Below are 25685 nucleotides of genomic sequence, written 5' to 3'. Positions count from 1 at the left end.
TCGAGGTTCAACTGAGGTATCGAACTTGGATTGGTGAGACGCTTCGGCGCTACAACACGTTCAACGACGTCTGTCAGTTTCTTCTGGCAAGTAGCAAAGTCAATTCATTCCTGACAGTATGGACAGCTGTCTACACATGGCACAATAGTATATGAATTATGCCTATATGGACCAGGCGCCGGACGAACATGAATAGACGAGTCAATAAGTAACAGAACGATCCAGTGAGTGGGTGATCAACAAGAGCAATGCGGCGGATGCGGAAACAATGCGAATGCAAGTGTGTTATGATACAGGTGTGTTGGGCGTGTCCGTCCCTTCCATGGTGATCAGGTCTGCCTGATGGCTCGTGCACTGCAGATTGAGTCCCCGCTCGCGCACGATGCGCAGTCGTGCCCGCGCGTCCGCATCCATCGACGCGACCACATCGTGCAGCTCCACGCGCGTGAAGTTCGCGACATCGCCCGTGCGCGGTCCCTCTCCTGGGGTTCGCGCTCGATATCGGCTCTCGATCATGTTCGCCGCGAGCGCGCCGTCGACGGGGCCCTCGAACGGCACCATCACGCGCACTTGTAGGTCGAGGAGCTTGGGCAGGAAGGGCGTGTGCGGTCGCTCGACGTCGCAGGCGCAGGGGCGGAAGTGCAGAGCGTGTATGAGGTGATCCGTCGGCAGTCGGTGGACGGTGATGTGTAGGGCCTGCACGGTCGGCGCCTGGCGCAGCGCGTTGATCAGATCCGCGTCGTGTATGCTTCGCCCTTCGAGGGTTAGGTTGCGAAGACGTGAACGTGAGCGCTCGATGAGCTGCGTCAGCACGTTGGCGTGGGGGCGCCAGTCGCGTAGTGTGAGTGTCCGGAGGACGGGTAGGGTGAGGTGTTGGAGGAACTGGGCATGCCCGCCGCCATAGAGCTGCAGGGACCGCAGCTTCGTCATGACGAGGGGCTGCCAGCCTTCCGTGTCGGTGCTCTCGCCGCTCTCCGTGATCTCGTTGATCGAGAGCTCCCATAAGACCGCCGTCGATCGGAGGGCTAGCAGGATGTTGGACAAGGAGCAGACACCGATCTTGAGGTGCCCCAGGTTCCGGCACGGTATGCGGTACTCGGACGACAAGTGCTGTATGCACAGCGACGTCAGCGTATTCACGCCACCAAACGTGTGGTTACACCACTCGGCGAATTCGACGTCCGGGTGGTAGTCGTAGAGCGCCAGTCGAACGATGTTGTCGGCCTTCCCTGTAAGCATTCGTATGCTCGGCAAGAGCTTCCCGACGTGCGCGATGGTGAACGAGGACCATCGGTGCGCCTGCGCGTCTAATAGCCGCATTGTCTCCAGAGCTTCATCTGTCGCGAGTTCGTCGTCGATGTAGATGTTTAGTGGCAATGTTCCGGAATGCGCCAGGCGCCAGCATACGAGAGGGTAATTTCGTCGGAGGAGGATGCGATCGTGGAGAGCGGGGGTGTGGGTGGCGACATCTCTCCAGCGCTTGCAGACAGACGCGATCGTCAGAACGAAGAGCCCCGGCCGTCGATGCTCTCGGTCTGGCAGAGACTGTGCGTGGTACTCGTACAGGAAGATCTCCTGGAGTATCTCTGGGGGTAAACGGCGGATGGGGGCGGCGTAGCTGCTATACTCAGCGTCTCGCCGCGCGAGAAGTTGACGCTGGGATTTGAGGGTGTCGAGCGTCGATTGTAGGTGATTAATTTCGGCGTCGTATTTCTCCAACTCTTCCTTCGCACGGAGCGACGCATTACGCGCGTCGTTCACCTCCTTAGCTGAAGGGAAATAGCCATAGCGAAGCTGCGCCTCAAGAGATGGGAATGAGGTCAAGGGAGCATGTTTCTGGGCGAAGTCCTCGCATGATTGCGTGTAGCTCGTGTCAGAAGCAGGTGACGGTGGCATTGGGCCAAATTTCGAGGGGAAAGACGCGTCCTGGCTGTGTAGTTCACCGTCAGCTGGAGCGGTGAATGACAATGTACCACGCACAATTTGAGGGATGATTCCTTATGATACCAATCCGCTCCTTTTGTATAGACTCTGCCCTATCCTTCAGGCAGCCTTGTAGACGTTGCGTGCTGGGGAAACCCAAGTACCGAAACGATCACCCGGGTGACTGCACACGACAAGGCATCAGTGTCAACACGTGCAAATCAAACATCCCATTGTTCTCCCGTCCGCTCCGTCATCATCAAAACACTCTTCCGACCACGTTCCTACCGAAGCAGAGTCACGCCTTGAAAACGCTACAGTTATGCAAGCCACATTCATTCAGCATGCGCCATAACCGCGACCCGTTCGCCAACAAGCATGTCAGCGCGTCCATAACCTGCTCATTGACAGGTGCTATCATGGTTTACTTGCACCATCGAGGCAACACTAATGCGCTGTTGTGCTGTCCTTTTCTTTTGTTGCCTTTCAGAGCTCACTTACGAAACTAAGTCACTAGGTCCATACAGTTCTGAGCATGTCCGCGACCTGGTCTTCGCTCCCAGCCTGTAGCTTCCCCGTGCTACCATTGATACTCGGAAGTATTTTAACTTGTAGATCTTTGTCATGCACTGCCTGGAGACGTAGAATCGACCTAGTCAGCCGTTCCTCGTTTCCTCTTATTTGTGAGACATGATTGGGCCTTATAGTCCCACAGCGGTCTTTGGGCACATATTTCCCTACTCCAACGCTTTTGATCATGGACAGCGACCGCACCGCCACACTGCGATCCACCCAGGAGACGGACCTCAGTCAACCGTGGTTCAGCGACGGCAACATCACACTCATCGCTGGCGATAGTTCATTCAGGGTGTACAAATCCCTCCTTGCCGCTCAGTCGACATTCTTTCGAGACCTCTTCTCCAGCGCATCGGACGACGGTCTGCACGACTCTGACGGTCTTCCCGTCCTTCAGCTTCACGACGATCCCGCGGAACTGTCTTGTTTTCTCCGCGCCATCTTCGATTCAAGGTACGCCTCAAATTACACGACAATTGCAGACGCTTATATAGACTCTGTCCACAGCTTCTTCAATGCGCATCCATCAGATCCCATACCAACCACTACCACTATCGTCGTCGTCCTGCGTCTCTCGCACAAGTACGACGTCCGCCACCTCCGCCGCCGAGCTCTTCTTCACGCCGAACGCCTCGTCCCGGCGACTTACGCCGCCTTTCGCGCAGGGGGCTTCATTAACAGGCCTGCTGACACGTTCTACCTCCTCGCCGACGTCGCCATCGAGGTAGGAGCGGATTGGCTCCTACCGGCTGCCCTGGAAGCGGGCTCGCGGCACCTGGTGTGGCTGCGCGAACATCGGCATACGTTCCATGAATACCAAGAGGTACTGGAACGCTGTGTAGCGGGGTTGAGCGCAATACAACAGGCCGGGCACGACCGCCTCGCCCTCTTTGACGCCGCGGATGCGGAATGTGTCTGCCTTTCCAAACGCTGCCGCCGCACATTCCAGAAAGTCAAGGCTCGCTACGCGTCTTCATGTATGCCCGCTACGGGGATCGCCTGGCAGAATATTGAAGCGGAGTTGCGTGCCAGTGTGTGTGCGCAGTGTCGAGAGCTTTGGAGAGAGCGCGATACGGAATGGGCGATCAATTATTGGAATAGTCTTCCTGTCGTATATGGGTTGGGAGGATGGGATAGGCTGCAGCGGATACGCGACGAGGATCTTAAACTGGATGAGGGCGAAGAGTAGCGCACCAATATACTATGCCTGTACACCCGAACCTAGTACTAGATACTAGATGCTACACCTTGCGATGCGCCTCGCACCTGTCAGACCTACTCTTGCTGAAGGGCAATTTTATCGACGGCTCCAACCCATGGTTTACAACACCGCAGCATTGCGCGGCATGCGACGTGAATCAACGCTCGACGGTTATACATCCATCTCCAAACAGCACTACAAAATCTCATCCTCGTGCACCAGCGACCGCGCCTCCGCGGCGGCCGCGACCACCACGCCGATGCCCTCCCCACCCACCCACATACGCGCCCGGACCCAAGAGTCCAACACCGCCGGGCTCGCCAAACGTCGCCACGTTGCGTTCGCGCTCCTCCTCGCGCCTGTTGCGACCCGCAGCCCCACCGCGCCCGCGCCCGCGGCCACCACTGCCGCCGCCTCCACCACCGCCGGTCAGCGAGTCGAAGAAGCTCTTCTGCGGGTCATACGCTTTGTCCTTCTCCTCCTTCTGCTCGGTATGGGGCTTGTCGAACATGGCGTTCGCGCGCTGGAAGTCGAATTCGGTGTTTGGAACGGCCGGGCCGCCGCCATTGCGCGCGCCAGCGAGAGCGCGGCCGACGGTTTCCATGGACGCGACGGCACTGGACACTGGCGGAGGGCGAGATTGTGGCTGCCCGCGGCCGATGCCCTGATGAGGTGGCTGCGCATACACAGGTCCCTGCTGTGTGTAGTGGTACGTCCCGGGTGGCGCGGCTTGAGCCTGCGAGATCATGGTCAGTTACTGAAGGCTTGGACGCGTGCAACAAGCGAGGTCAGAAGGAAGGCAACGGAATTCCACATGGGGTTTTTGCGCTCTCGGACAGTGCATAACATCCGTATGATTTCATCCGGCGGCAGAGAAGGAACACGGCGACTCACCCCAACTACAGCTGGATCATCGTGCACGGTGCGCGGCCGTTGTGCAGGCTCGTCTACTGACAGATCCTTGACCTCGGACGCGCGGAAGATGATGAAGTCGTAGGGCTCTTGTACCGGGGGAATGTACTCTGTCGGCGGTCTGAAGTGCCGATCAGCATGCTGCATATGCCTCGTTGCAACCACGTCCCCGTCATGCAGCTCCTCAAGCATAAAGTGGCCGTACTCGAGCGCTCCTGCGAAGACGAGGGACCTTGTACAGCACCTGGGGAGGATGCCAGGAAGGGGAAGGAACTTGATATTCACCGTCGCGTCTCCGTTCCCATTGACAAGACTATGGCAGTGTGAGCGCGTTTTTCGACATCTACAGATAGTCGCGCACCATTCGAGAGCTTGATCGTCGACTGAACCTGGTCGATGCCTGCCAGAATACCCCGGTAGCGCACATCCGAGTGCGAGATCAGAGAAATTGGTGTCCTGTGCGGCTTCAGTCTCGTTTTCGTTTCGCAAAACCATCAGGGAGTCAATGCTGACCCAATGAAGCTTTGCGCCATTTCGCGTTCGAGTCGTGAAGTTATACGAAGACGGAAGGGTGAAGTATAGAGTTGCGAGGAGAAAGGCTTCCAGACGCCGCCACGGCGACGCGTGGTCCCACGTGAAGATTCTATTCGAACTCCGCGCTGATCCTTGTGGGTCCAGTTCGTGTCCTTGGGCTCATGATACGAACGCCATTCTCCTCACCTCCCTGGATCGAGTCCGAGCTCTCCACTCATTCGAACAGACTATATCCTTACCACCAATAACCAGACTGCAACGGTAGTAAATGACTTCCAGTATTCCCCACGTGGAGGCTACAAATATTGACATACAGATGCAAATAGTCTACGACGCAGTTCTCTATTATGGTACAGTGATGGTACAAGTACGACAGACTGCGACGTGTACTTGACAGATTATCATACTGATACACGGAGCTGATAATTGCTACAGTGTCTATCGCCGATACCTAAAAGGTGGTAGGCGCACTCCCTGCTGGCTTCGGTAGCGTTGGGTTCTGTAGAGATAGGCGTGTCGACGGCGCGGCCGTATGGGGCGCGCTTACTGGTATGCGTAAAGGCGGCGTACTCGTGGTCCGCCGCGGAGCGTGAACGAGGGGGGGATCTAGGACGAGTGGGCGGGTTGGTGGGTGGCACAAAGCGTACAAACAGCAAAGAGGAAAGCGATAAACAACGGTAAAAGGAATCACCGTGGAAAAAATGACCGAGAAGCGTCCACCCAGCAGACCGTTCGACTGCTTACTCGATGACTTCGAATCGCGGGCGCTTGCCGTCGGGGCCTCCGTCACTGTCCTCCTCCCGCCCGCGCTTGTCCCCGGAGCCGAAGCCTCCGTCGCCGGCGAGCGCGTCGCCGTTGACGATGTTCTGCAACATCGCGTTGTACTGCTCGTCGGTAAGACCCATGCCCGCGAGCGGGTTGATCTTCCCATCGTCGTCCCAGCCGCCGAGCCCGAAGTTGATGTCTGCGTTCTCGGACACCGTCTGCGGTAATGCCCGCGACATCTGCTGGATGACCTTGAGGTGCATAAGGTGCTTCTCGAGCATGTCGAGCAGACCCTCCTTCGAGAACGGCTTCGGGAGGATGTCGTTCATGCCCGACGAGTAGTAGGTCATGATCTCGTTGGGCTTCGCGTTACCGGTCATGGAGATGATGGGCGTCATATGGTCGAACTTGCGAATAAGCGAGGTCGCCGATACACCGTCAAGCTTCGGCATGACGATGTCCTGCGCAAGGGTGAGAACGCAACGACAGGAAAAAAAAATCGACAGACTAACCATGAGTACGAGGTCGTACTTCTCCAAGTTCATTTTATTGACGGCGCTGACGCCGTCAACTGCGACGTCGATGGCGCAGCCGAAGATCTGCAGGAACTTGCTGCTAAGCTTGCGGCTGACGGCGTCATCGTCGACGAGCAGCACTCGAGGTGGTACTGCCCAGCCGGGGACGAACGTTGACCGGCGCACGCGCAGCTTCTTCGACCCCGAAGACGCGTCGCCAGCACTGCTCGGCCCCGCCTGCCCCTGCTCATACCCGCTCTCCGACCGAGGCATGAGATGCCCGACCGTGTAGACCTGCAGCCCCTCGTGGTGGGGCGCAAGGTCCAACGACGCACTCGGGCTGCCGCCCAGACTGGGCATGACAACCTCGTCTTCCGCCTCGTCCTCCGTCTTCTGTCTCGGAGGCGCGTTCATCGAAGAATTTGGACCCATCGACGGACCTGCGCCCATCGACGAGCCCTGGCCCATGGACGGGGCTTGGCCCATCTGTGAGCTCTGGCCCATTTGACCGTCCATCTGGCCTGCTGCACGAGCCATCTCAGCCTGCATTCGTGCACGCGCCTGGTCCGCATTACCGCCAACATCGCCCCATCCACCGCCTCCGCCAGTCGCCCGACGCGACAGCTCGTTCATTTGATGCAACGATGCTCGTGCGACATCTTCTGGGGTCGGCGCAAATTCTGCAGGCGGCGCGTAACCGAAGTCATTTCGCGGCGCAGAACCGAAGTCGCCCTGCTGCCCGAACTCTGGCGGCGACGCTGAGCCTGCCACTCAAGGGTAAGCAACCGACAAGAGCGTATACAGAGAGCGAGACTCACTACCGCCCATAGACCCACCGCTCCCGTCGAGAGAGCCGCCCATGGAGGCAGCATTGCTCGGCCCCGCAGAGCCACCCAAGCTGGGTCCTACAACGCATTAGGTTAGACGATGGGGTGCGTACATTTTTCGCTTGGCACTTACCCTGCTGGCCTTGATTGTACGCTCCCGAGAAGAGCCGTTGAGTTTCCAATGAGGGTAGGAACGGATTGCCTTCCGTCGGCGTTGGTGGTAGTTTCAGCTTGGCTGCGAGGACCCCAACCCAAGGTAGGTGACGTCGGCGAGACACGGGTGGTGCAACACGAGTGAGACGAGGGTCGGATGGGCACAAAGGGGACAATGACGTGAGGATCGAGGCGAGGGCCGAGACCACGGTCGACAAGGCGAGTACCCCAGCAGCCGTACGCCCATCGAGAACGGTGTCCAGGTCCACCATAAGAAGCCACGGTGATAGTCGCGCGCAGTCCAGAACGAGGGGCACCGCGTATAAGAGGACGCGAGCCATTGCGGGGCAAAAGATCAAGTCCCGCACGGAGAATGGGATATGTACGTGAGATTGTCGGAGAGCACGTTCAGGAAACGAGAGCGTGGGCGTTGTGTTACATGTCGAGGTCGTCCAGTGTCGTGTTCGTGTAGGGGAGAATATGACAGAAAATCGTCAGCAAACATTCGCGATGGCAAGGAGAGACGCGCAGAAAAAATAGAAGCGAAAAGGCAGAGTTGCTGATCTGCGCTGTAATTGCGTGTCGCCGCCCCCGAACGACCGCAAAAATGAGGAAGAGTATGAACAGGCACCGGTGGAGAGATGTGCTCGTATATTAATTTGTCCGCCATATATTGTAGTCCACCATTCGGTACAAGTACATAATTAATCGCGAGGGGGGCGAACGCCGGCGCACTGCACAGCGTTGAAGAAATAGAACGACTCGCGTATTCACCCGGAACCAAAAGATACGAAGTGCAACAAACGCCCAGGGCACTACTCACCGCCGAGTGTGCCGAGGCCAGACATCGACCCGAGCTGTGCGGAGCTGTCGTTGCGCAGGACGTATTGCAGAAGATTTTGCATGAGGCCGTCCTGCTGCGCCATACCGCGCTGGAAGCCGACGAGCTCGACGAGCACGTCCTGGTAGTTGCGCTCGAGCGTGCGCATGCGAGCCTGCATGTCCTCCTTCTCACGCTCCATACGCGCGACCTGCGACTGCATACTGGTTACCTGCGTCTGCAGCGCTTCCAGCATATACGCGCCCCCAGCGGTAGAGGCGTAGCCGCCGCCGAAGGAGGACTGTGTCTGTGGCGCAGGAGGGGCAGTGTTCTTGCGCTGAGCGGGCACTTTGCGCTTGATGTTCTCAAGCGCATCGCGACGGTCGGCGTGAAAGTCAGGATGGCGGAAAGTCCAGGACTTGTCCTGTAAGTGAGCTTATGGACAGCCGAAGGGATGATATCGTGCGACGTACGTGCTCGCCGTACGTGTTATCGTCCGTGTTCTTGACTTTGTGGAAGTCGTACTTGTTGAGCTGACGGACGAAGGAGGCGAAATTTGAGTGTTTAAACATGCGGGGGAGGATGGATTTGGTGAACTCGTTCATGTCCTGACATTTCGTGTTAGGGGGATGGGGGAATGGAGCGACTGTAGACGCACTTTGACGACGAAGCAGTCGCCATGGGGGCCCCATGACACGACGTGCTGGAAGGACTGGTCCTCGAGCATCCTGCGGAGTTCAATCAGCGAGAGGACTTAAGCGCCCGTGGGCACACGCACTTGTATAACTTCTTGACGAAGTCAGAGGTGGAGGGCATGCCATCGTCGGCGGGACCGTCTTTGCTGTGTTCTGACATAGATTCTTGTTTGACCGTCTGGTCATTCCGCGTCCAGGGAAGACCGCTCTGCTGTTGGGGAACCGTGTTGAAAGCGGGTTGAATGGGACGGTGGTGGTAAATCGGTGGCTGCTGGTAGGTGGCCTGTCTGGAACCGGACTGCTGGCCGCGGTCCATCGCTTAAGAAGGCCCGGACAGATATCGAAACAGGAATCAAGATCAGAGCAGTCGAGACCGTGGGCCTCCGGTATATGTTATGCTTCCGCCGAGTACGTCTACGCGTGTTCCTTATGTGGCGAGTCTCTCGTCGTCTGGCGTCCTTGCTCTGCCGCTTGTGCAACTGTTCCCGTCAGGCGCGAGCCCTTCGACACACAGCGAATCGAGGAGGAGGAGATGGTTGGGGACAAGGTCTAGGTCGGCCGAGACTGCCGGTGTGCCGGCTCACGTGAGCAATCGCCTGCGGTCTAGGCCCGGTCTTTCGATCGCCGGAATCCGCCGAAGGCCAGACTGCGCCCTTCAAGTTTGTGTCTGACCATTGAACCGCACACGCTCTCGTGAGCCCGATGCCAGCGAAGCTCTGCTCATCGAGCTCGCGGCGAGCTTGAGCCGCGCTCATCGCCGCGCACCACTTGTGCGCTATCTCGGAGTCTGCCGCGCGATGCCTCGCCATGAAACAAATGCCTCACGCCATACCCTGTGAGTGCGCCGATCCCGGGCGCAAATCGAAGGTGCTGAGCCCTCCTCGCACGATATGAGGTACGCCGAATAAATGAAGGAAGTCCACTGGTTGCACCTTTCTCACGACAGAAGCAACGCCCTGCGCTGGGGCCAGCACGTTCCTCTGCAGGATGCTTGGCGTGCGTTCTATTGTATGTTCCCCATCCATTTTCCATAGGCTACCCTTCATGTAGGCCACCGTATTGTGAGCGTTTTGAAGACAATTGCATCTACTGATCATTGTTCTATCCTAATCTCTCCCATTGTCCCTGGTGATTCCGCCCGGAGCAACGCCCACGCGCCACAATCGCGAACTCACATAAAGATACGTGCTCGTCGTTTTCGGGCTGCACATCACCCCTCTCACCAACAGCAGGCGCGGCCGGCACCGCGTCTTTCGAAGCCTGATCCTCTCCTTACATTACTACTCGACTATCCGACCTGCTCATTGCTTGCCATGGCCGCCGCAGCTCAGCTGGCTCCAGTTGTCACGCCGTCGTTGTCGCCGCTGGACATTGATGCGCTCCGTTCTCTACATCCGGTGCATATAATATACAATAGCGGGCCGATCTACACAGGCCACATACCTCTTCAACCACTACCAGGTGAATCTCCGCCGGGACACATCCACCAAGCAGACAACACCAGTCCGCCAGCGGCTCCTGGCGCGCTCCCGCGGCGGCGTCCCGCTGCTCCTGCCGCTCCTGCCGCTCCAGCGCCACCCGAGCCGCCCCAACCTGTACCGCCGGTCCCTCCCCAGCCTGCCCCACTCGCGAACCCGCCACATAATCTCGATCCTCCCGTACCACTTCATCCTTTGTTGTACGACGGATCTCTTACCTGGGACGCACGCCACGACGTTGTTCATGCCCGCGTCCGACACGAGATGGTCGGAGCTTTATACCGTCCCGACCTCGACGTTGAGGCCACTCTCATTCACAGCGCCAGTTTACGCATCGCATACTATTGCTGCCCACCGGGTAACCGTCCGGAGCCCTTTCCCGAGCATTGGGGCCCCATCGACGTTTATCCCACTGCGAGGCGAACGGGGCAAGGGCAGTGGTCCGAGTTGCGCGGCGGCTTCGTCGTGTGGCAATGGCACACGGAACCTCACCCCGGAAGGCTCACTGTTGGCACGGTCCTAAGAGCGATATACCGTTACTTGAGGATGCCTGTCGAAGGCGGGCGTAGTCGGATTGATTATCTGCACGCATCATTGTTTGCAGGAATTTCTGCAACGGAGGACGGCGACCTGATCCTGCGCATGCATCAGTCTAATGTTTCGTGAACGCGCGGTCGCAAATTCGTAGCTACGTACATTTCTTATACGTACCAACCACTACGCATGTTTGTTGCGCTGGTCGCCTTATTTATTTTTATCTATTGCAGTTGATCCCTAGCGCAAGCTCGGGCGTCATATATCCCGCTGTATAGTTGCATGTGGAAAACCTGCGAAGTTTGGTCAGTGAAGAGGCGAAGAATCGTTGATGAGGATCCTTAAAAATACTTGAGCCTTAGTAGTGCGCAGATACGCCACAAAGCCACACATATGTTAGTAAAGGTGCGCGAAAAGGAGATAGCCCGCTGCCATGCATATAAACTGCAAGATCTCATCCTCATGGACTATGATTCGAAGATGTGTCGTGCGCGTCAACACGATAATGCCGAGGACGGGATTCAGGAGTGTCTTCCCACACACGAAAAAAGATTGCAAACTGCGAAGCCTAAGATACCAGGCCGAGCGATGCGCTCGCTATGCCGACAAACTCGGTGACGTCTCGGGGAAGACCAGCCTGAGCTCGCCATCGGACGCACGTGGCATGTACGTCCTCGACGGGGAGCGCCTCGACGAGTCGGACCAGTGCGGTGTAGCGTAAGAGAAGACCATTGCGAGCGATACGGCGGTACACAAGGTTTGAATGAAGGGTTTGATGCTATGTAGATGTTGCCGACGGCGACGATGATACTTCGCTGCAGGTGTAGACAATCCAAGTGAGACGTCGAGCGCGCCTGTCGAGTCAGCTGGACCCCTCACGCACCGTGAACGTATACGTAGAGTCGGGCAACGTACTCAAGAGGCTCACAACGAGATAGCGAGGTGCAGGAAGCCGACAGCATGAGATGTGATTTGTATCCATACAACCTAACATACTCCTGTTAACGAGACTCAGGTACAGACGGTCAGAAATTCACGTAAGAACACACGCGAGAATGAACTTGGCTCACCGGTAGCGCCCCGTCTTGATCACGAGTCCCATGTCGGTCCCCCCTCTAGTCCGACTTCTCTCGACCCTCATCCTCGTGACGGCGTCGCAGTACGTGGGGAGCTGTGACACCCGCGGATGCAATGGGCGTCGCCAGTGCAAGGTACGCGAGATCTCTGGCTTTTGGCTCATCGGAATCGGCGCCTGGGCGCAGGGCGATCCAAAACACGAAGGAAATCGTCGTCCAGATAACGTCCCACCCGATCGAGGCCTGAGCGGGGTGCCAATGAAGTGTTACCCACGCCGCGTGCGCGAAGTCGAGGACAGAGAACGCGGGGACCTCGGCGAGCATCGTGTAGACTGTGTCCAGCGTCGTGCGCACGCGAAGCAGGAAACCCGAGAGCATGACCAATGTGTAGAGATTGTCGATGCTGAGGCAAGAGCGGTCCGCGTCTTTCACAGAGGTAACCGAGTGAGTCGCAAGTGGGATGATCAAAAGGACGTGCATAACGAGGAGATTGGGCAAGAATGTCGTCTCGTCAGTGTAGGGCGAGATGGCAACCGTAACGAGGGAGGCTAGCACGGATAACCAAAGTGTGGGCCGCGCGTAAAGACGAGCTCCTCGCTTCGGCTCTGTGACAGAGAGAAGTGCGAAGAAGAGGTTGCACGCGACGGATATGGCGACAATCTGGCCCAGGAGCATGTACAGCCATACATATCGCAGCTGACGGCGAGGTCCTAGCATATCTCAGCAGGGATGATCACGAATTGGATATCTCAGTGACTTACCTTCGGTGGCCATAAGTATGGTCCACGCCCCCGCAGTAAATATACACAGCTGCTCCGAAATCCACCACCGCAAGGGATAGCCGAAGCTCACAGCCATCCAGGCCTGCTCGAAGAGTGATGTCTCAACTAGCCAGTCAGCCACGCGTTGCAGCGGCGATATGTCCGAATAGAGGACACCAGTTCGTGTGGCATAGTCGTTATAGCTCCACTGTTGAACGTTGAGCGCTTCAGAGACGTTGTTCAGCCGCGCGTACCTTCATGAACTTGATCATGTCTGTGTCGATTGATCAGCAATCTAAGCGAGAATATCCGACGAGAGGCTTACAATACCATGTATAGCCAAATGACAACGCAGTCAATGTGACAAAAGCAGACGCACGCCGGTTCCATGAGGCCTTGAAGCTCCTGATCTGCGCGACAATCGCTCCAAAGACCAAAAGTATGATTCCAAAGTATGCGGCCAGAATGGCCAGCGCAACCAGCTGGCTCCCGTTCATCGAGGCTGAGGAGGGTTGAGACGACAACCACGAGCGCGGGAAGAAGAAGCAGCCAAAAACTTGCCAAATGCGGTACTCGCGTGGGTGACGGATCGCGTCTGTGACGTGACTACCTTTGCTTCTCGACGCCCACAAGCGTCCACTGGTGCATTGTCCTGCCGCCCCCTTCAACTCGTGAGCCAGGTGACCACCGAGAAATCTCTAAAGATGAATGCACTCTGTACTCGGAAATTCTACTGCGTCTCGCGCGGGTTCGTGCCTACTATCAACACGTCTTGACTTCCTTTTATCTGGTACATGCCCACTCGTAGGAGCGTTCTTGAGGTATGACTCCTTCGAATCATGGCGCAGAAGGACCTGGAAGCAGCCGAATCTGAACTGAAGATGAGATGGGCACGTACAAGGCTTACATAACCTCCGACCTCAGCGCTCGCGGGCGCGTCGTGACCTGATGGAAGATCGACCTCTCCCATTCTCCGAGGTCCTCGGGACATACTATCACGGAAGATGACCTCCAATCTACCCCAGATCTACCCAGCTGAAGATAGCCGGACACGCTTCGAGGCAGCGCGTGGGAGTAAAGCTCGTCACTGCTTGTTGACTTCCATGCTCCTTAATACGTCTGTACGCCGCTTTTCCTGACTCTTGGGCCATCTCTGGCTGAAGAGCGCTTTTTTCATCCCGCACGCCGGCTTTGCCCCCATTGGCTGACCATTCTCGCCTATCAAAATTGCTTATTATGGTTTACGGCGAGCTGGGGCTCCTGAACGGAATACGAAATAGATTCAGGCGTATAAAGGGTGCGTAGGCATTAGTTCCCACAACCACTGTTCCCCCATGTCCTCTACTTGTCCCCAAGTGAAGTCGTTCACCTGCCTTTGACGTGTGTCCGCTTTCTGAAGATTATTCGACGCGGTGACGCCCTCGCCCACACTGTCACGGCACCATCATGGGCCGACGGCGCGCTTGACCGCAGAGAGCTATGAGCCCTACCGCAGTCGCGGCGAGAGCCATCTCTCAGCGTCAAGCCGCTTGTCGGTAGTGATGGTACCGCGACTGAAAGACGGCAGCACCAATGGGCAGCGGAGGATGGGCGGCAGCCTGAGAGAACCCCTCGCTAGAGGGCGACGCACGGGTGAGTGGGATGTCATATGCGAGATGCGGACTCCATCGAGCTCACGTGGATGCAGTAGCTCAGAACACGCCTCCTGCACCTATCGACCACCTCCATCGCCCACTACCCGTGCATTACCCCCTCGACCATTTGACTCATGTTTTCCCGAATCAGTGGCGGTCGCTTCAACGTCCCCGCTTGCACCAGCTTTACCCTCCTGTCCGACATCGCTACCATCAGATGATGGGGTGGGCTAGTCCAGTGCTGCAAATAAACATCATATAGACCCTCGCTAATATCATGCTCTGCACCATCGCTGATGCACGAGCAGGGCCGCGATTCCAAGAAGCTGTCCCATCTTGTCAGTGAGACGATGGGAAATGTCACTCAGGCAACGACCAGGTAAGTATATTTGACTGGCACGCTCTCAGGGGTTGGCCGCCTTGAGACGGCGCAGAGCTTCATTGCACCGTCGCGCTAGGAACGAAGGGACCATGCAGCGTTAGAATGCGCTTGGAGAAGTCTCAACGCGGAGGAAATTGGTGCGCGTAGCGCATTATGACAGTGAATTACAAACAAACAGACAGAGCGAGGATGATAGTGTACAAACTTGCTGCCGCATACGCGGGCATGAGTAGGATAGGATAAGGGTGAATCTGTACAATACAAGATGCACTAGGCATCGGGCGAGAAGGTGAAGGCGATGGAGGTTGTAATGAAGGGGAGTGAAGGAAAGAATAGATAAAGGAAGGAAAGATGGAAAAGAGCGAACAAGTTGCGCGAAACTAAGCCCGGCCCTTGCCCTTCTTCGACGTCGTCGCGGGCTCCTCCGCATCATCGGCGGACTTCTTGACCTTGGGCATGTTCTTGGTCGCTCGCGGCTTCTTCTCCTTGGGCATGTCGAGGTCGTCGTCGTCAACGGAGACGTCCTCGTGGGCGCGCTTCACTGCAGCCTTACCTGTCGCGTTGTGCTCGCGCAGCTGCCTCGAGGGCTGGGAGGGCTGGTCACTGGATGGAGCGGACAGTGCCGAGTTCGAAGGGCCAGAGATGGCGATGACAGCCTCGGAGATTGGCGCAGTTGCGTGCTGAGTGGACTCAGGAGCAGGAGGAACGATGTCGGTAAACGAAGACGAGGCCGAGGAGGGCAGCGCCGATTCGGTCAGAGAGGAAAGGTCAGAGTCGTCGTCGTCGGCGGCGGACGAGGTCCTCGGAGCGTCATCGTCAGACTCAGAGCCCAGGGAGGTCAACGTCGAGGTGTCGGACTCGTCGTCAGAGTCCAAAGACGTCAGGTCAGATTCGTCATCGGAGAGGGAGCTAAGATCGGACTCGTCGTCGCCGTCGTGGTCAAGCGTTTCGGGAACGGCTGGAAGTGGCACGGTAGTGGCCTTCGGCGTGGCAGCGTCGTCCGAGTCCTCGGAGGACGCGGCAGGACCAAACTCGGGCCCGTCCTCAGGCGGTGGTGGGCAAGGAGTCGAGGGTGCGCTCTCACCATAAAAGTCGTCATCAACCGAGCGACGAGGCGGAGAGCCGTTCCAAAGGGGGTTGGACCGGGCAGCCGTGGGGCAGGGGCGGGTGCCTCGCTCAGGCTGAGACGGGGCATCGGCGAAGTCGTTGTTGTTGAAGACACCATCGGTGGTGTTCGCGCGCGGTGCGGGGGCAGATCCAGTGAAGTTCGGCTGCGCAATGGGCTCGGACTTCACTGCCTGGTTCCGCAGTTTCCTCTTCCCGGGTAGCACATATTCGTCCATTGCTGCCTGGATCTCCGGCGTTGGTTCGTACCAATCCTTGAACTCCGGCCAAAGTACGTCTTCAAAATAAGCAAGGTCTTCCTCGGGAATTGTCTTGATCAATCCGAGCTCGGGGTGATCGAGGCGATACTTGATCTTCCAGACGTAGTCGAACATGGCCATAACCGGTTTGAGGTGACTCCGGCGCGTATAGCCTTGACATCCGGCCTTCAGAATGTGGGGGATTGGGTCACCTTTTCCGGAACAAGGAGGTTTTTTCTCGTTCGCAACGTCTTCTGGAGTCAGAGCGTCCCCGCTCTCGCTAGGCTCGGCGATCCTGACATCGAGCTCACGCAAAAGGTCTGCGCGCTGCTGTTTTGTGAGGTGGCCGTAGGTGCGGTCCGGGTTCGGAAATATTCCGTAGAAGGGAGCGTCCTTGTCCGGTCGCAGAAACCCGTATATGTCATACTCGTAGTAGAGCTCGGGATACATCTGCATGACGAGTGAGTGTACTGCGAGCAACGAGGAGAGTGATCACGCACCTTTTCATAGTCCTCGCCCCAGTGTTTCCGAATATGAGCAACTTCTTTCGACATATTCTTTGGACGAAGGGCAATTTCCCCTTGACCGTATTCACCCTCTTTAACAGAGGGTCCGTCGAGCATAGCATGGAATTCTTTCCGGCCTGCCAGTCGCGTCAGTCAAGCGCTAACAGCCATTCGTATGCAAACGTACCTAAATCACAGTTCCCGAAGGTATCCAGGTTCAGGTTCCTCTCTCCGTTAATCATGATCCCCACAGCCTCGCGAAAGCAGAAAAACTATTGGAGACATGAGATGGGCCGATCATTGAGTATAAGTGAGACTCACCATGACCCAATGGGTGCGATGCAGCGACCTCGGAATGATGTGCATGCATTCCAGCAGGTAGAACGAGGGCATCATGCCAGTGAACAGGCAGACAGCATAGCCGATGATGGACACAATTTTCTTCCTGAGATAGCGAGGACGCTCCTCCGGTGTTTGCGGGCTGTCAGAGGGCGTACGGAATTCCAGATACCGTGGGTCAAAGCCTGGAGAAGGAGTGCGCTCTGGCACTTGACCATCCGGCGGAGGACCTCCAGCGTCGTCGGGCACAGTCGCCATGTTTGACGGCGATACAAGATGGTTGCGGAAAGCAGGCGACTTTCCTCATACATGTGGGCCTTATATACCAGGGCATACGTAATTTCCTGATGGATACCTTTGTGCGCCGTGGCCATCCTCGTGGACGACGAGCTGCCATCACTTACCAAAAGGGCATAACCTGGATAAGCGAGGCGTTTGAGGCGGCGTTCGCGACAACCGGCATCCCGGCTGTTGCCAAATTAGACCTTGGTGGTCAGCACTATCGATGTGGTGGCATGTCCCAGAGCGCGGGCGAAAGACAGACGGAAGCGACAATGGGCGGCCGGGGTTCACTGTTTGTTTGTCTTTGTCATTGCGTCGGCTGATCCGGTGATCGGTCCGACAATCCGCAGACGCACGCGTCCGTCCCTTTCAGTTCCTTCCAAGCCGCCCTCCTGCCACTCTCTTGTCTGCTCCACTGACTCAGGAATGGCTGTCGTCGACAAATACTGCAATGTCGTGGAATGCGACTTTACCGGTACTACAGAAAATCTTCGCAGCTGCCGACCAATCCCTCTTGACGCAGCAGATGGAGATGCGGAAGTGGTACACACACCTTCGTTCATCTGGCAGCCAACATAGCTGACCCAAAACTTTAACAGGTCGCTGCGCAAGAATGGATATATGGCTTGCCAAGAGGCGGCCTTGACAGCTTCTTGCACTCTCGTGCGAACTGCCTCGTGTGTAGGTTCTTCTCCCCTAGCTCGTGACAATTACGCCCTAAATTCGCTCGATAAGTTCGCACAGACATCATGAGTATGTACTGCCGAGGAGAGTTCATCTTAGCACCAACATTTGGAACCTACCTCAAGACTATGGCTTTCATTGAGCACGCGGGAATTAAGAATCGTGTAGAGAATGATGTCTCTCCGCGACGGCCCTTGACGGCTGTGAGTACGTCTCCTTAGGTCGTTCATTTTGCTCATTTTCTCCAGCTTCCTTCTCACCACGGGCGATATCGATACGTCTTCATACCAGTCACTGACGCCGCACGTGCATTGCAGCAAGAACTCGAACTGCCTCTGCAAACGGAGGAAGACCTGAACCACGGGAAACATCCAAGGTCTGGGAGGCCATGCACGAAGGGTTCTGACCAGTTTGCTGTGGTCGAGTGTCATGCTCATCCGTACTCCGTCTCCGTCTTCGCGCACAAGATGCTAAAGATCCATTGCACGCCTCTCACCGGGCAATGGTTCGGCCTCTGCGGCGATATCATATACACATGGCTCCATTCTAGGGTCGAGCCTCCCAAGTGGTTCATCGATAGCCCAAAGATCGCGCTCGTCGATATCGAGCTCACCCCGAGCGAGGCCAGCGGCTATGAACTGCTGTCTGCGCAGGGCGGGAGGCCCGAGCCGCTTGCCGTCCTGGGTAACACCGACCTCCCAGAGACCGACTACCGCAAGGTCGTCGCCGACTGGACCTACAACAAGGTCGTCTACGGGCATCCGCCGCCCGCGGAGAAGCCCATCCGCTACGACTACAAGATGCGGCGCTCGACGCGGTTGCACAAGTGCCCCTACGACCGTGATGGCCCACCGCCGTCGCCCATCCGCAATGGGCCGCGTGCGCTCCTCACCTGCCGGCGCAACTTCGAGCTGAATCCTCCGTCGTGGTCGGAGCGGAATGGTCGGTTCCCGACCCATACGTTCACGAGCAACGACTGGGCGTACTTCGAGTACGGTGTTCATCTACCGGGTTCGTCAAAGACATAGCCGTTCCCATCCGATATCCGGCCCTGATCTTGGCGACTCTCCCTCCTCTGGTCGCTTCTCTGCGTCACTGCACGACGCTCATGCCACGGTCGCAACCGATCGCCGCATACTGTGCGAAATTGCCCTCGCGCTGTCTGCAGCTGCCATCGAGTGCTCGCCTCTGCGGCTCACAAGTAGAGCCGCTGAGCGCCGCCGGCGCACTGTATCAGCCACCGCCAGCGCATGACGGCCACGAGTACTCGCGGTATTCCCATGAACTTGGATGCAACCGCACCCTCTCTCTTGCTGTCGTCGCCTTCAACTGCGCATAACGCGCCGATCTCGCGATCGTGGACGCGCATAACACGTCGCAAGAACTTCCGCGCGGGGCTCTTGCTCTCAGGACGAACGTTGGCACGCGTTGAATGTCCTCGCCACGGCCGATCCGCCCGGGGCCTATGGGCGACGCATGGCGAAGACGCGCCTTGACTTCATCCTGGAGCCCGCTACGCTTCCCAGGCTCGCCTTGACTTCACAAGAAGTCGGTAGTCTTTCACAATACACCACCGCGAAGGAGATCGGAGGAAATTATCTGTAGTCGGGTTTGGGATGTTGATGTTCTTTGTTTTGTAGAAATTGGGGTTCTTCTTTGTATCTTTGACCGTTGGAACGACGGCGTGTACCTACACAATTCAGCCGTCGACCGAATATTCGAAGCCTCTGCGAAGACATGGGCCACGTTGAGTGAACGTTCTTGTTTTGCATGCCATCCATCTCGTTAACGCGTAGCATCTCTGGATATATTCCTTGTCTGTCATGACAAGGTACTATTCCCCCTTCTCCTCCTCCTCCTCCCCAAACCCGAAGATCTGCCACAGCAGATGTACCTGCCCAAACGGCCGCTCGCCCCCCAACAATGTCGACGCCGCCTCGTACTTGTTCTTCGGCCGCCGCACCGCGGCGCACAGATTCCGGTACGCGTACGCCATCCGCCGGAGTGCCGCGCGGTGCACCTCAGACGCGAGTCTTTGGCCAGCGAGCTGCGCGAGGCGCGGGCTGTCGACGACCTCGAGGCCGGAGAGCCAGAGGGCGAAGGTGTGCAGGGCGGTTTGGAGGTCGGAGGGTCGGGTGGTGGGCAGTCGGGAGAGGGGCTCGTCCGTCGGCGGGTGCTCGCATGTTTGGACGGCGTCGTAGAGCCCGGCGTCCACCATTATGTCGTGGTACTGGATGGCTCGTTAGCACTTGTGAAGTCTGAAGTCTGAAGGCAGATTCTTACATGCTCCTCCGTCAGCGCCGCAACATGCTCGCGGATCAGCTGCTGCAGCGCGTTCCGCTTCTTCGCCGTGAACGCGAAGGGCTCGAGGACGCCGTCCAAGAACGTCAAGCAGTTCAACACGAACACCTCCCGATCCCACTTCGGGCGCAGCGCCTTTTTGTCCTCGCTCGCCTTGAGGCACATCTCGACCGCGGGGTCGAGCATCGCGTCGAGGATGTGCGCGCCCGTCTGGTCCTCGTTCGCATCTTCGTCGCCGGCGAGGGACGACTGGTAGACGGCCATGATCTCGCGCAGGATCTGCGCGTGGTCGAGAATGACGAGAGGCGGAGTGAGCGAGGGGTCGTCGAAGTCAAGGGTATTCCGTAGAAGGGCGCGTCCGAGGTTGTCGACCGTGTCGTAGAAGACTTGGTAGGCGATTTCCATGATTCTGCGAGATTCAGTCAGCATGTAGTGCTGCAGTCGAAAAGAACGTCGACATACTCTTGCAAGGTTTTGGACAAGAGTGCTTGCTCGCTGATGGTCCGCTGCATTGTGAGCATGTAGAACTGCAACAAGTTCGTGATCTTGTACGATACGATGCAGCTCTCCTGCGAGCGTATAGTTTGTTGTACGCGAACCTAAAGCAGTACACGCATGTCAGCAACAAAGCAGCCTAACAAGCATCTTGCCTCACCTTTAGCGGTACGCATAACTTCGCTACTCCAAGGTCCATCAACTCTCGTATCCATCCCTCCTCCTCGGTAGCCTCGTCAAACCTTCGCACACTGCCAACCATCCGCCCGTCGCCGCCTACGCCAAACAAGCCTTCCAAGAACTCCCGCTCCGCCGCGATCGCCTGATGCACCCACGCCAGCATGTCCCCGACATACCGTAGCGGATCGTGCGCATGCAGCTCAATCGGACGGGGTAGTCCACCAGGACCTCCCCGTGTCAACGCCGCGAGGAACGCGTCCATCAGTGTTTGCGACCGCGTCTGCGCGAGCGTGGTGAGGGCGGAGGTGAGGAGTTCGGGGCGGTCGCGCAGTCGGCGGACAGCTTCGGAGAGGTTGGGCGGGACTTCAATGTGTGTATCGCGAAGGGCGGTAAACTCGTATGTGCACCAGCGGAGTATCTTGTCATAGCCTGCTTCTAGGCGGGTAGAGGTAGCGGACATGATGTCGAGGCTGAGGAGGTGTCAGACAGCGTGAATGTGAAGGGGAGGTGCTATGCACCCTGCTTGTGTGGGTCCATCTTCACCAGCCATGAGGACGCGACAGTCGTCGCGGATGCGCTGGGTCTTGTCCATGGCAGCGAAGAAGCGCGGCCCGACGGGTACATCGCGCGAGGTAAGGGCTTCTGCCTCTTCGTCTGACAGTGTGAACCGGTCCAAGAAGAGAGAGACGATAGATCGCTTGCTCTCCACCTCATTTCTGCGATCGAATGAGTATAGAGTTTCCGGCAGAGATCGCCGCCACGCACCGCTCATCGCGCAAGTTACTCGCCCGCTCGAGCAGCGTCCGGCTCGCGTCATCCGTCAACTTAAGCTGCGCCTCCGCCTCATCGCACGCGACGCGCATCGCCGCGACGTGCGCCTGCAGACCATCCAACTTCTGTTACACACGCATGAACGACGGGCGAGGGGGACACGACATACGTGCGTACTTGGTCGACCTCGGCGAACGCTTGCAGGAACGCGCGGCTGCCCTCCGCGAGCTTGCTCTCCATGTCCTTGCGCAGGTGCTTGCGCGCGCGGGCGGCGGACTCGCCTGGAATGAGCTCCTTGAGAGACACGTCTTTTGCTTGCGGGGGCTGGGGGACTTCATCGTCGTGGTCTGCGTCGGGCTCCTCCTGGCGCGCGATCTCCTTGCCTTTGGAGAGCGCGGTGTATAGTTCGGATAGGGTTTGAAGAGCTTCGCGTGTGGATTCGTCGTCAAATCGCGTGCTGAGGACCTTGTACAAGCGTAGGGACACGGGGTTCTTGGGTTGTGCAGACGATGAAGGGACCCGGGACTCGCTGGAGAGCGCTGGGGGACGCGCAATCGTCGCCATTCTGAGAGGCATGAGATAGTGAAGTTCTTGTCTAGTACATATACGCACCTTGCTGGCCTTCGGCGCTTGACGCGTGCTCAGTGATGGTGAGAACGAGAGGAGAACAATAGCGCCCGAGTTACAATGTTTGGGTTAGCGGAGCCGGCGGCCCGCTGGATCCCTTGCTTCAGACCTTCACCTCGCTAGGCCCGCACGAAGCTCAAGGGTCTTCAACAGCCTTTGACCGCCGTAATTGCACTTCAGCGTATACCGCAACACCCTCTGAAGGGTTCACGGATGTCTGCAACGTCCCTCGAAGCGTTTTGCTAGAGATGCGTCTGTCTGAGCCCGTGGCAGTGACAGTAGTAACGGCGCTGTTTCTCTGTTCGCATATCCATGACAAGAATTTATGTCGAATTTCGCACCTTCGCACCGTTTCTCGCATGAATGCTCCGCTGCAATTTGAGAGAGGGTCGCCACTACTCGCGAGTCGGACGCGCATCTGCATGATCTACTGTGCCTTCTCCCAAGCCTTAGTCCAAGTCCACAATCCCATCGTCTGGCCAGGCTCAGTAACTCTCTCGGATCTCGAGGCACTTAGTACTTGCCAGGCCATTTGCGTGCCCTAATATTCTTGCACTGAACCCTGAAGGTGCGGGATAGTTGTGGATGCTGCTGAACGATAGCTGACTACGATCCCTACGATAGCACGTCGGCGCCCGACCGCAAGGTACTATCCAGGCTGAATTCAGGCTGGATAGTCCGACGAGAGATGAAGACGGTGCTGTGTACTTAGGATGTCGGTCTACGGGTATCGCTGCAGCAATTGACACTCATCCTGAAGCGGGATGGTCATGAATTAAGTTGTTGGGACTTGTTGGATGAGCTGTGATATCCTGGGAATGCAACTGTCAGATGGTTGTGAGTTTCACTTCATCTCCGTGCGCATCGCTAAATTTTTCATTGTAGTCTGCCTCTTTCCCGTTCAGCTCGCCTGCCCGTCGCTATCAGCGACTCTTGCATTCTCATCGGCGTACCGAACTTACCGCCACTTCTTTACCGAGCGTTCCGAGCCTCAGCCCTCCTTCACGTATGTTTGCGACCATCCATCACTCGCACCCATATGCTCAGGGCGGTTCAGTATCGAGCTGTTTATCTGTCGGTCAACGACAGCGTTATAAAGGCGGTCGACTGGCCGTCTTTCAAGCATCAGCGACCACCTCCCCGACCGGTCTCCGACATCCCCAACATGCAATTCTTCACCAAGATCTTTGCCGTCGTTGCGCTCTTGGCTGTCGCCGCGTCTGCTATGCCGGCCAGCGACCTCGAGATCGAGACTCGTGCGGATGTGAGTACCTAGTCCTGCTCTTCTTGTCCTGTTCGCCTAATGCTGGGATAGGGTTCGATTATTTGCCGCCGCGATGGGCAGCTTACATGCTGCGCGTGCTGAACGGTATCATTGATTGTAAGTCTTCGACTGCTAATTGTTTCTTGACATCGACTGACATCGACTCCAGAGAACTTCTGCATGGACTGCGCGCGAGCGTACCCGGAAGCTTGGTAGCATTGAGAACGATCGCCTGAATATACACCCTCGCAAAGCTACTTGTGTCCTTCTGTTATAAGCCCGAGCGTATGGCGCATCCAGGCATGACGCTCTCGAGGACTCCAGCTCTTGCATCGCTCACTTGAGGCTAGGTTGCCCATGATCCGAAAGTATCGCTGACTCCCGTGCATGGGACCCGTACGCCGCTATGCCTTCGTCTCCGCTGTGCGCGGCGCTCCAGGGTCCTCAGCGAACCAACCGCTCTGCGGTCCCACCTTATTGCCTCCTGCAAGCTGCCGCGCTCCAGTCTAATGCCCGCCCCATCTTCGCTCATCCTTCACACTTCGTCCCATCACGTCACCTAGCCGATCAATATACCCTAGACGAAGGTCGTATAAAGGGTAGACGGTCCTCAGCAACTTTATCCTGGTACTCTCACCGAACCCCACGACTGTCAAGCTCAGCACCATCCGACATGCAGCTCGTCACCAAAGTCTTTGCTGCGCTTGCGCTGCTCGCCGTCGCCGCGTCCGCTATTCCTATTGCGAGCGACCTCGAACTGGAGAGTCGCCCGGATGTGAGTAGTTGTCCATATATTTGTACTTGTTGCGATCCTGACGCTGTAGATAGGGCACGCTTATTTGCCGCCGCGGTGACGAGTTTGTATGCTGCACTTGCATCGGAGCATGAGCAGTGCGAGTCCGACATTCCCTTCATGTCTGAGGATGGTTGACGTGGGCAGCGCTATCCAAGGGGTACCGCATTGTATACGGGACGAAGGCCGTTAGGTCACTGTGATCTACGACTCTCTCGGAACCGCCACACGTGCATGTCATGAGAAAATCACGAGCCAAAATATACCAATACTGTGGGGGCGGTCCTGGCAGGCTGGCACTTGCCTGAAACGGCCATTCGAAGTTTCTGAAACAGACCTACGCAACATATTTACGCATGCCGCATTGACCGTCGGCTACGAGTTCGCTCGAATGGGCCTCAAGCCACGCTAGCATGCGCGAATTACCGTTGCGCGAGTTTCCGGAGGCGCTGGAGCATGTGGGCGCCGCCGCCGTAGTCGGACTAGGCACCTCGTTAAATCCCGCAAACAAGGTTAAATTGCTCACCTGGAACCGTATATAAGGCGAGCGGACCACCGGTTGACCCCAGACTCGAAGTTCAAAGCAACTCCCCGATCAACTAACTCGCTCAACATGTACGCCTCCGTGAGTACTTTATAATGAATTCGTGAAGCACACATACTGACGCCTTCTCTAGACCATCCAGGTTCCCGTCGACGCCCACTGCAGCCAGACCGACTGCAAGTGCAGGTCAGTACTTCGTCGTCGTTGGAGTGAAGCGAATTACTGACATCAAGCGTGTAGCTGCTCCTGCGCCTCCGGCTCCTGAGAGTGCTGCAGCAAGTAAAACAGCCAAGGCTTTGCTAGCGCCTCCCGTGGGCATGCGCGCATCCCTCGTGTCTCTTGTGATATGTTTGCTCTGTAAAGATGGATGAATGATATTGGTCCTGGTACTGGCCATCGTTGTGGCATTCCGTCCTTGCAAGAAAGCGTAAACTCGCAGCATATCGGGTGTACAGATCTCGACTACCGTGCGATGTGCATATTCTCCTTTCATCTCTTTCGATCTCCTCGGTGCAAGTAGTCGTCTTTGCGGGTAAATTGCACGATGCAATCTTGCTGTGTGATGCAGTAGTGCCAACGTTCAGAAGTTCCACTAGGCAGAGGCGTGCGAAAAGAGTTGGCATTTGCCGACGGGCGCGCTTGCTTGAGCCATGTGCGAGCGTGCTTGAAGTCGACTTGACCAGTGATTGGGAACCCAAGCTGGCCTGTACCTGCACCAGCCTCTCGCAAATTTGATTGTCCTTCCTTCT

The 25685-nt window shown here is 57.1% G+C and overlaps 12 protein-coding genes across 12 annotated transcripts; 5 read left to right on the top strand and 7 right to left on the bottom strand.

Annotated features, from left to right (window-relative positions):
- Positions 1–38: 38 nt before the first annotated feature.
- On the bottom strand, positions 39–2118 carry SCHCODRAFT_02743667 (uncharacterized protein). The gene is made up of 2 exons (XM_003035522.2): positions 1981–2118; positions 39–1930 (listed from the first exon to the last, which is right to left on the bottom strand). Exon 2 carries the CDS (start codon positions 1894–1896, stop codon positions 286–288), a length of 1611 nt encoding a protein of 536 aa, XP_003035568.1. The 5' UTR covers positions 1897–1930; positions 1981–2118; the 3' UTR covers positions 39–285.
- Positions 2119–2680: 562 nt separating this feature from the next.
- On the top strand, positions 2681–3688 carry SCHCODRAFT_02695950 (uncharacterized protein; the record flags this gene model as incomplete). The annotated part of the gene is made up of 2 exons (XM_003034715.2): positions 2681–2952; positions 3007–3688. 2 exons carry the CDS (start codon positions 2681–2683, stop codon positions 3686–3688), a joined length of 954 nt encoding a protein of 317 aa, XP_003034761.1.
- SCHCODRAFT_02608789 (uncharacterized protein) lies at positions 3580–5206 on the bottom strand. Its single transcript, XM_050344337.1, has 5 exons — positions 5126–5206; positions 4974–5068; positions 4898–4925; positions 4595–4733; positions 3580–4436 (listed from the first exon to the last, which is right to left on the bottom strand). Exons 1-5 carry the CDS (start codon positions 5143–5145, stop codon positions 3906–3908), a joined length of 813 nt encoding a protein of 270 aa, XP_050203210.1. The 5' UTR covers positions 5146–5206; the 3' UTR covers positions 3580–3905.
- A 200-nt stretch (positions 5207–5406) lies between these two features.
- On the bottom strand, positions 5407–9451 carry SCHCODRAFT_01186489 (uncharacterized protein). The gene is made up of 7 exons (XM_003035523.2): positions 9005–9451; positions 8885–8954; positions 8700–8834; positions 8529–8644; positions 8230–8450; positions 6424–7073; positions 5407–6372 (listed from the first exon to the last, which is right to left on the bottom strand). The coding sequence occupies exons 1-7, from the start codon at positions 9235–9237 to the stop codon at positions 5887–5889; spliced, it is 1911 nt and encodes a 636-aa protein (XP_003035569.1). The 5' UTR covers positions 9238–9451; the 3' UTR covers positions 5407–5886.
- A 631-nt stretch (positions 9452–10082) lies between these two features.
- SCHCODRAFT_02608785 (uncharacterized protein) lies at positions 10083–11476 on the top strand. The gene is made up of 2 exons (XM_003034716.3): positions 10083–11035; positions 11096–11476. The coding sequence occupies exons 1-2, from the start codon at positions 10235–10237 to the stop codon at positions 11168–11170; spliced, it is 876 nt and encodes a 291-aa protein (XP_003034762.2). The 5' UTR covers positions 10083–10234; the 3' UTR covers positions 11171–11476.
- Positions 11477–11837: 361 nt separating this feature from the next.
- On the bottom strand, positions 11838–13340 carry SCHCODRAFT_02523071 (uncharacterized protein). The gene is made up of 4 exons (XM_003035524.3): positions 13096–13340; positions 13025–13044; positions 12771–12978; positions 11838–12719 (listed from the first exon to the last, which is right to left on the bottom strand). Exons 1-4 carry the CDS (start codon positions 13265–13267, stop codon positions 12049–12051), a joined length of 1071 nt encoding a protein of 356 aa, XP_003035570.1. The 5' UTR covers positions 13268–13340; the 3' UTR covers positions 11838–12048.
- A 1084-nt stretch (positions 13341–14424) lies between these two features.
- Positions 14425–14671, top strand: SCHCODRAFT_02608779 (uncharacterized protein; the record flags this gene model as incomplete). Its single annotated transcript, XM_050344336.1, has 1 exon — positions 14425–14671. A coding segment is annotated over one exon (214 nt), but the record flags the coding sequence as incomplete, so codon positions are not given.
- Positions 14672–15166: 495 nt separating this feature from the next.
- SCHCODRAFT_02743662 (uncharacterized protein) lies at positions 15167–17372 on the bottom strand (the record flags this gene model as incomplete). Its single annotated transcript, XM_003035525.2, has 4 exons — positions 16978–17372; positions 16844–16928; positions 16651–16793; positions 15167–16600 (listed from the first exon to the last, which is right to left on the bottom strand). The coding sequence occupies exons 1-4, from the start codon at positions 17251–17253 to the stop codon at positions 15167–15169; spliced, it is 1938 nt and encodes a 645-aa protein (XP_003035571.1). The 5' UTR covers positions 17254–17372.
- A 312-nt stretch (positions 17373–17684) lies between these two features.
- On the top strand, positions 17685–19182 carry SCHCODRAFT_02559713 (uncharacterized protein). Its single transcript, XM_050343751.1, has 4 exons — positions 17685–17820; positions 17877–17958; positions 18013–18164; positions 18210–19182. The coding sequence occupies exons 1-4, from the start codon at positions 17704–17706 to the stop codon at positions 18987–18989; spliced, it is 1131 nt and encodes a 376-aa protein (XP_050203208.1). The 5' UTR covers positions 17685–17703; the 3' UTR covers positions 18990–19182.
- Positions 19183–19795: 613 nt separating this feature from the next.
- On the bottom strand, positions 19796–22272 carry SCHCODRAFT_02481533 (oligomeric complex COG6; the record flags this gene model as incomplete). The annotated part of the gene is made up of 7 exons (XM_050342799.1): positions 19796–20191; positions 20245–20671; positions 20725–20861; positions 20918–21407; positions 21456–21653; positions 21703–21833; positions 21886–22272. The coding sequence occupies 7 exons, from the start codon at positions 22270–22272 to the stop codon at positions 19796–19798; spliced, it is 2166 nt and encodes a 721-aa protein (XP_050203207.1).
- Positions 22273–23772: 1500 nt separating this feature from the next.
- Positions 23773–24760, top strand: SCHCODRAFT_02043778 (uncharacterized protein). The gene has a single exon (XM_050341598.1). The coding sequence runs from the start codon at positions 24006–24008 to the stop codon at positions 24528–24530; it is 525 nt and encodes a 174-aa protein (XP_050203206.1). The 5' UTR covers positions 23773–24005; the 3' UTR covers positions 24531–24760.
- SCHCODRAFT_02608770 (uncharacterized protein) lies at positions 24753–25437 on the bottom strand. Its single transcript, XM_050344335.1, has 2 exons — positions 25170–25437; positions 24753–25117 (listed from the first exon to the last, which is right to left on the bottom strand). The coding sequence occupies exons 1-2, from the start codon at positions 25427–25429 to the stop codon at positions 25066–25068; spliced, it is 312 nt and encodes a 103-aa protein (XP_050203205.1). The 5' UTR covers positions 25430–25437; the 3' UTR covers positions 24753–25065.
- Positions 25438–25685: the final 248 nt, after the last annotated feature.

The sequence above is a fragment of the Schizophyllum commune genome (genome assembly GCF_000143185.2).
Source record: "Schizophyllum commune H4-8 unplaced genomic scaffold SCHCOscaffold_1, whole genome shotgun sequence".
Taxonomy (NCBI): domain Eukaryota; kingdom Fungi; phylum Basidiomycota; class Agaricomycetes; order Agaricales; family Schizophyllaceae; genus Schizophyllum; species Schizophyllum commune.
Note: the sequence above shows the minus strand (reverse complement) of the source record. Positions and strands in the feature narration are given on the sequence as shown.

Coding starts and splice junctions, on each gene's coding strand:
- SCHCODRAFT_02743667 (XM_003035522.2), bottom strand. CDS start 1,896: ATGCCACCGTCACCTGCTTCTGACACGAGCTACACGCAATCATGCGAG.
- SCHCODRAFT_02559713 (XM_050343751.1), top strand. CDS start 17,704: ATGGCTGTCGTCGACAAATACTGCAATGTCGTGGAATGCGACTTTACC. Junction 17,821..17,876: donor CAGATGGAGATGCGGAAGTG/GTACACACACCT, acceptor AAACTTTAACAG/GTCGCTGCGCAAGAATGGAT. Junction 18,165..18,209: donor CGCGACGGCCCTTGACGGCT/GTGAGTACGTCT, acceptor CATTTTCTCCAG/CTTCCTTCTCACCACGGGCG.
- SCHCODRAFT_02608770 (XM_050344335.1), bottom strand. CDS start 25,429: ATGAAAGGAGAATATGCACATCGCACGGTAGTCGAGATCTGTACACCC. Junction 25,118..25,169: donor GGCGCAGGAGCAGCTACACG/CTTGATGTCAGT, acceptor TACTGACCTGCA/CTTGCAGTCGGTCTGGCTGC.
- SCHCODRAFT_01186489 (XM_003035523.2), bottom strand. CDS start 9,237: ATGGACCGCGGCCAGCAGTCCGGTTCCAGACAGGCCACCTACCAGCAG. Junction 8,645..8,699: donor ATAACACGTACGGCGAGCAC/GTACGTCGCACG, acceptor TTACAGGACAAG/TCCTGGACTTTCCGCCATCC. Junction 7,074..8,229: donor TGGCCTCGGCACACTCGGCG/GTGAGTAGTGCC, acceptor ATGTCGCACGAG/CATCGTTGCATCAAATGAAC.
- SCHCODRAFT_02608789 (XM_050344337.1), bottom strand. CDS start 5,145: ATGGCGCAAAGCTTCATTGG. Junction 4,926..4,973: donor GACGATCAAGCTCTCGAATG/GTGCGCGACTAT, acceptor ACACTGCCATAG/TCTTGTCAATGGGAACGGAG. Junction 4,437..4,594: donor ATGATCCAGCTGTAGTTGGG/GTGAGTCGCCGT, acceptor ATGATCTCGCAG/GCTCAAGCCGCGCCACCCGG.
- SCHCODRAFT_02523071 (XM_003035524.3), bottom strand. CDS start 13,267: ATGAACGGGAGCCAGCTGGTTGCGCTGGCCATTCTGGCCGCATACTTT. Junction 13,045..13,095: donor ATTTGGCTATACATGGTATT/GTAAGCCTCTCG, acceptor CAATCGACACAG/ACATGATCAAGTTCATGAAG. Junction 12,979..13,024: donor ACATGATCAAGTTCATGAAG/GTACGCGCGGCT, acceptor AACGTTCAACAG/TGGAGCTATAACGACTATGC.
- SCHCODRAFT_02608785 (XM_003034716.3), top strand. CDS start 10,235: ATGGCCGCCGCAGCTCAGCTGGCTCCAGTTGTCACGCCGTCGTTGTCG. Junction 11,036..11,095: donor CGGAGGACGGCGACCTGATC/CTGCGCATGCAT, acceptor GTAGCTACGTAC/ATTTCTTATACGTACCAACC.
- SCHCODRAFT_02043778 (XM_050341598.1), top strand. CDS start 24,006: ATGCCTTCGTCTCCGCTGTGCGCGGCGCTCCAGGGTCCTCAGCGAACC.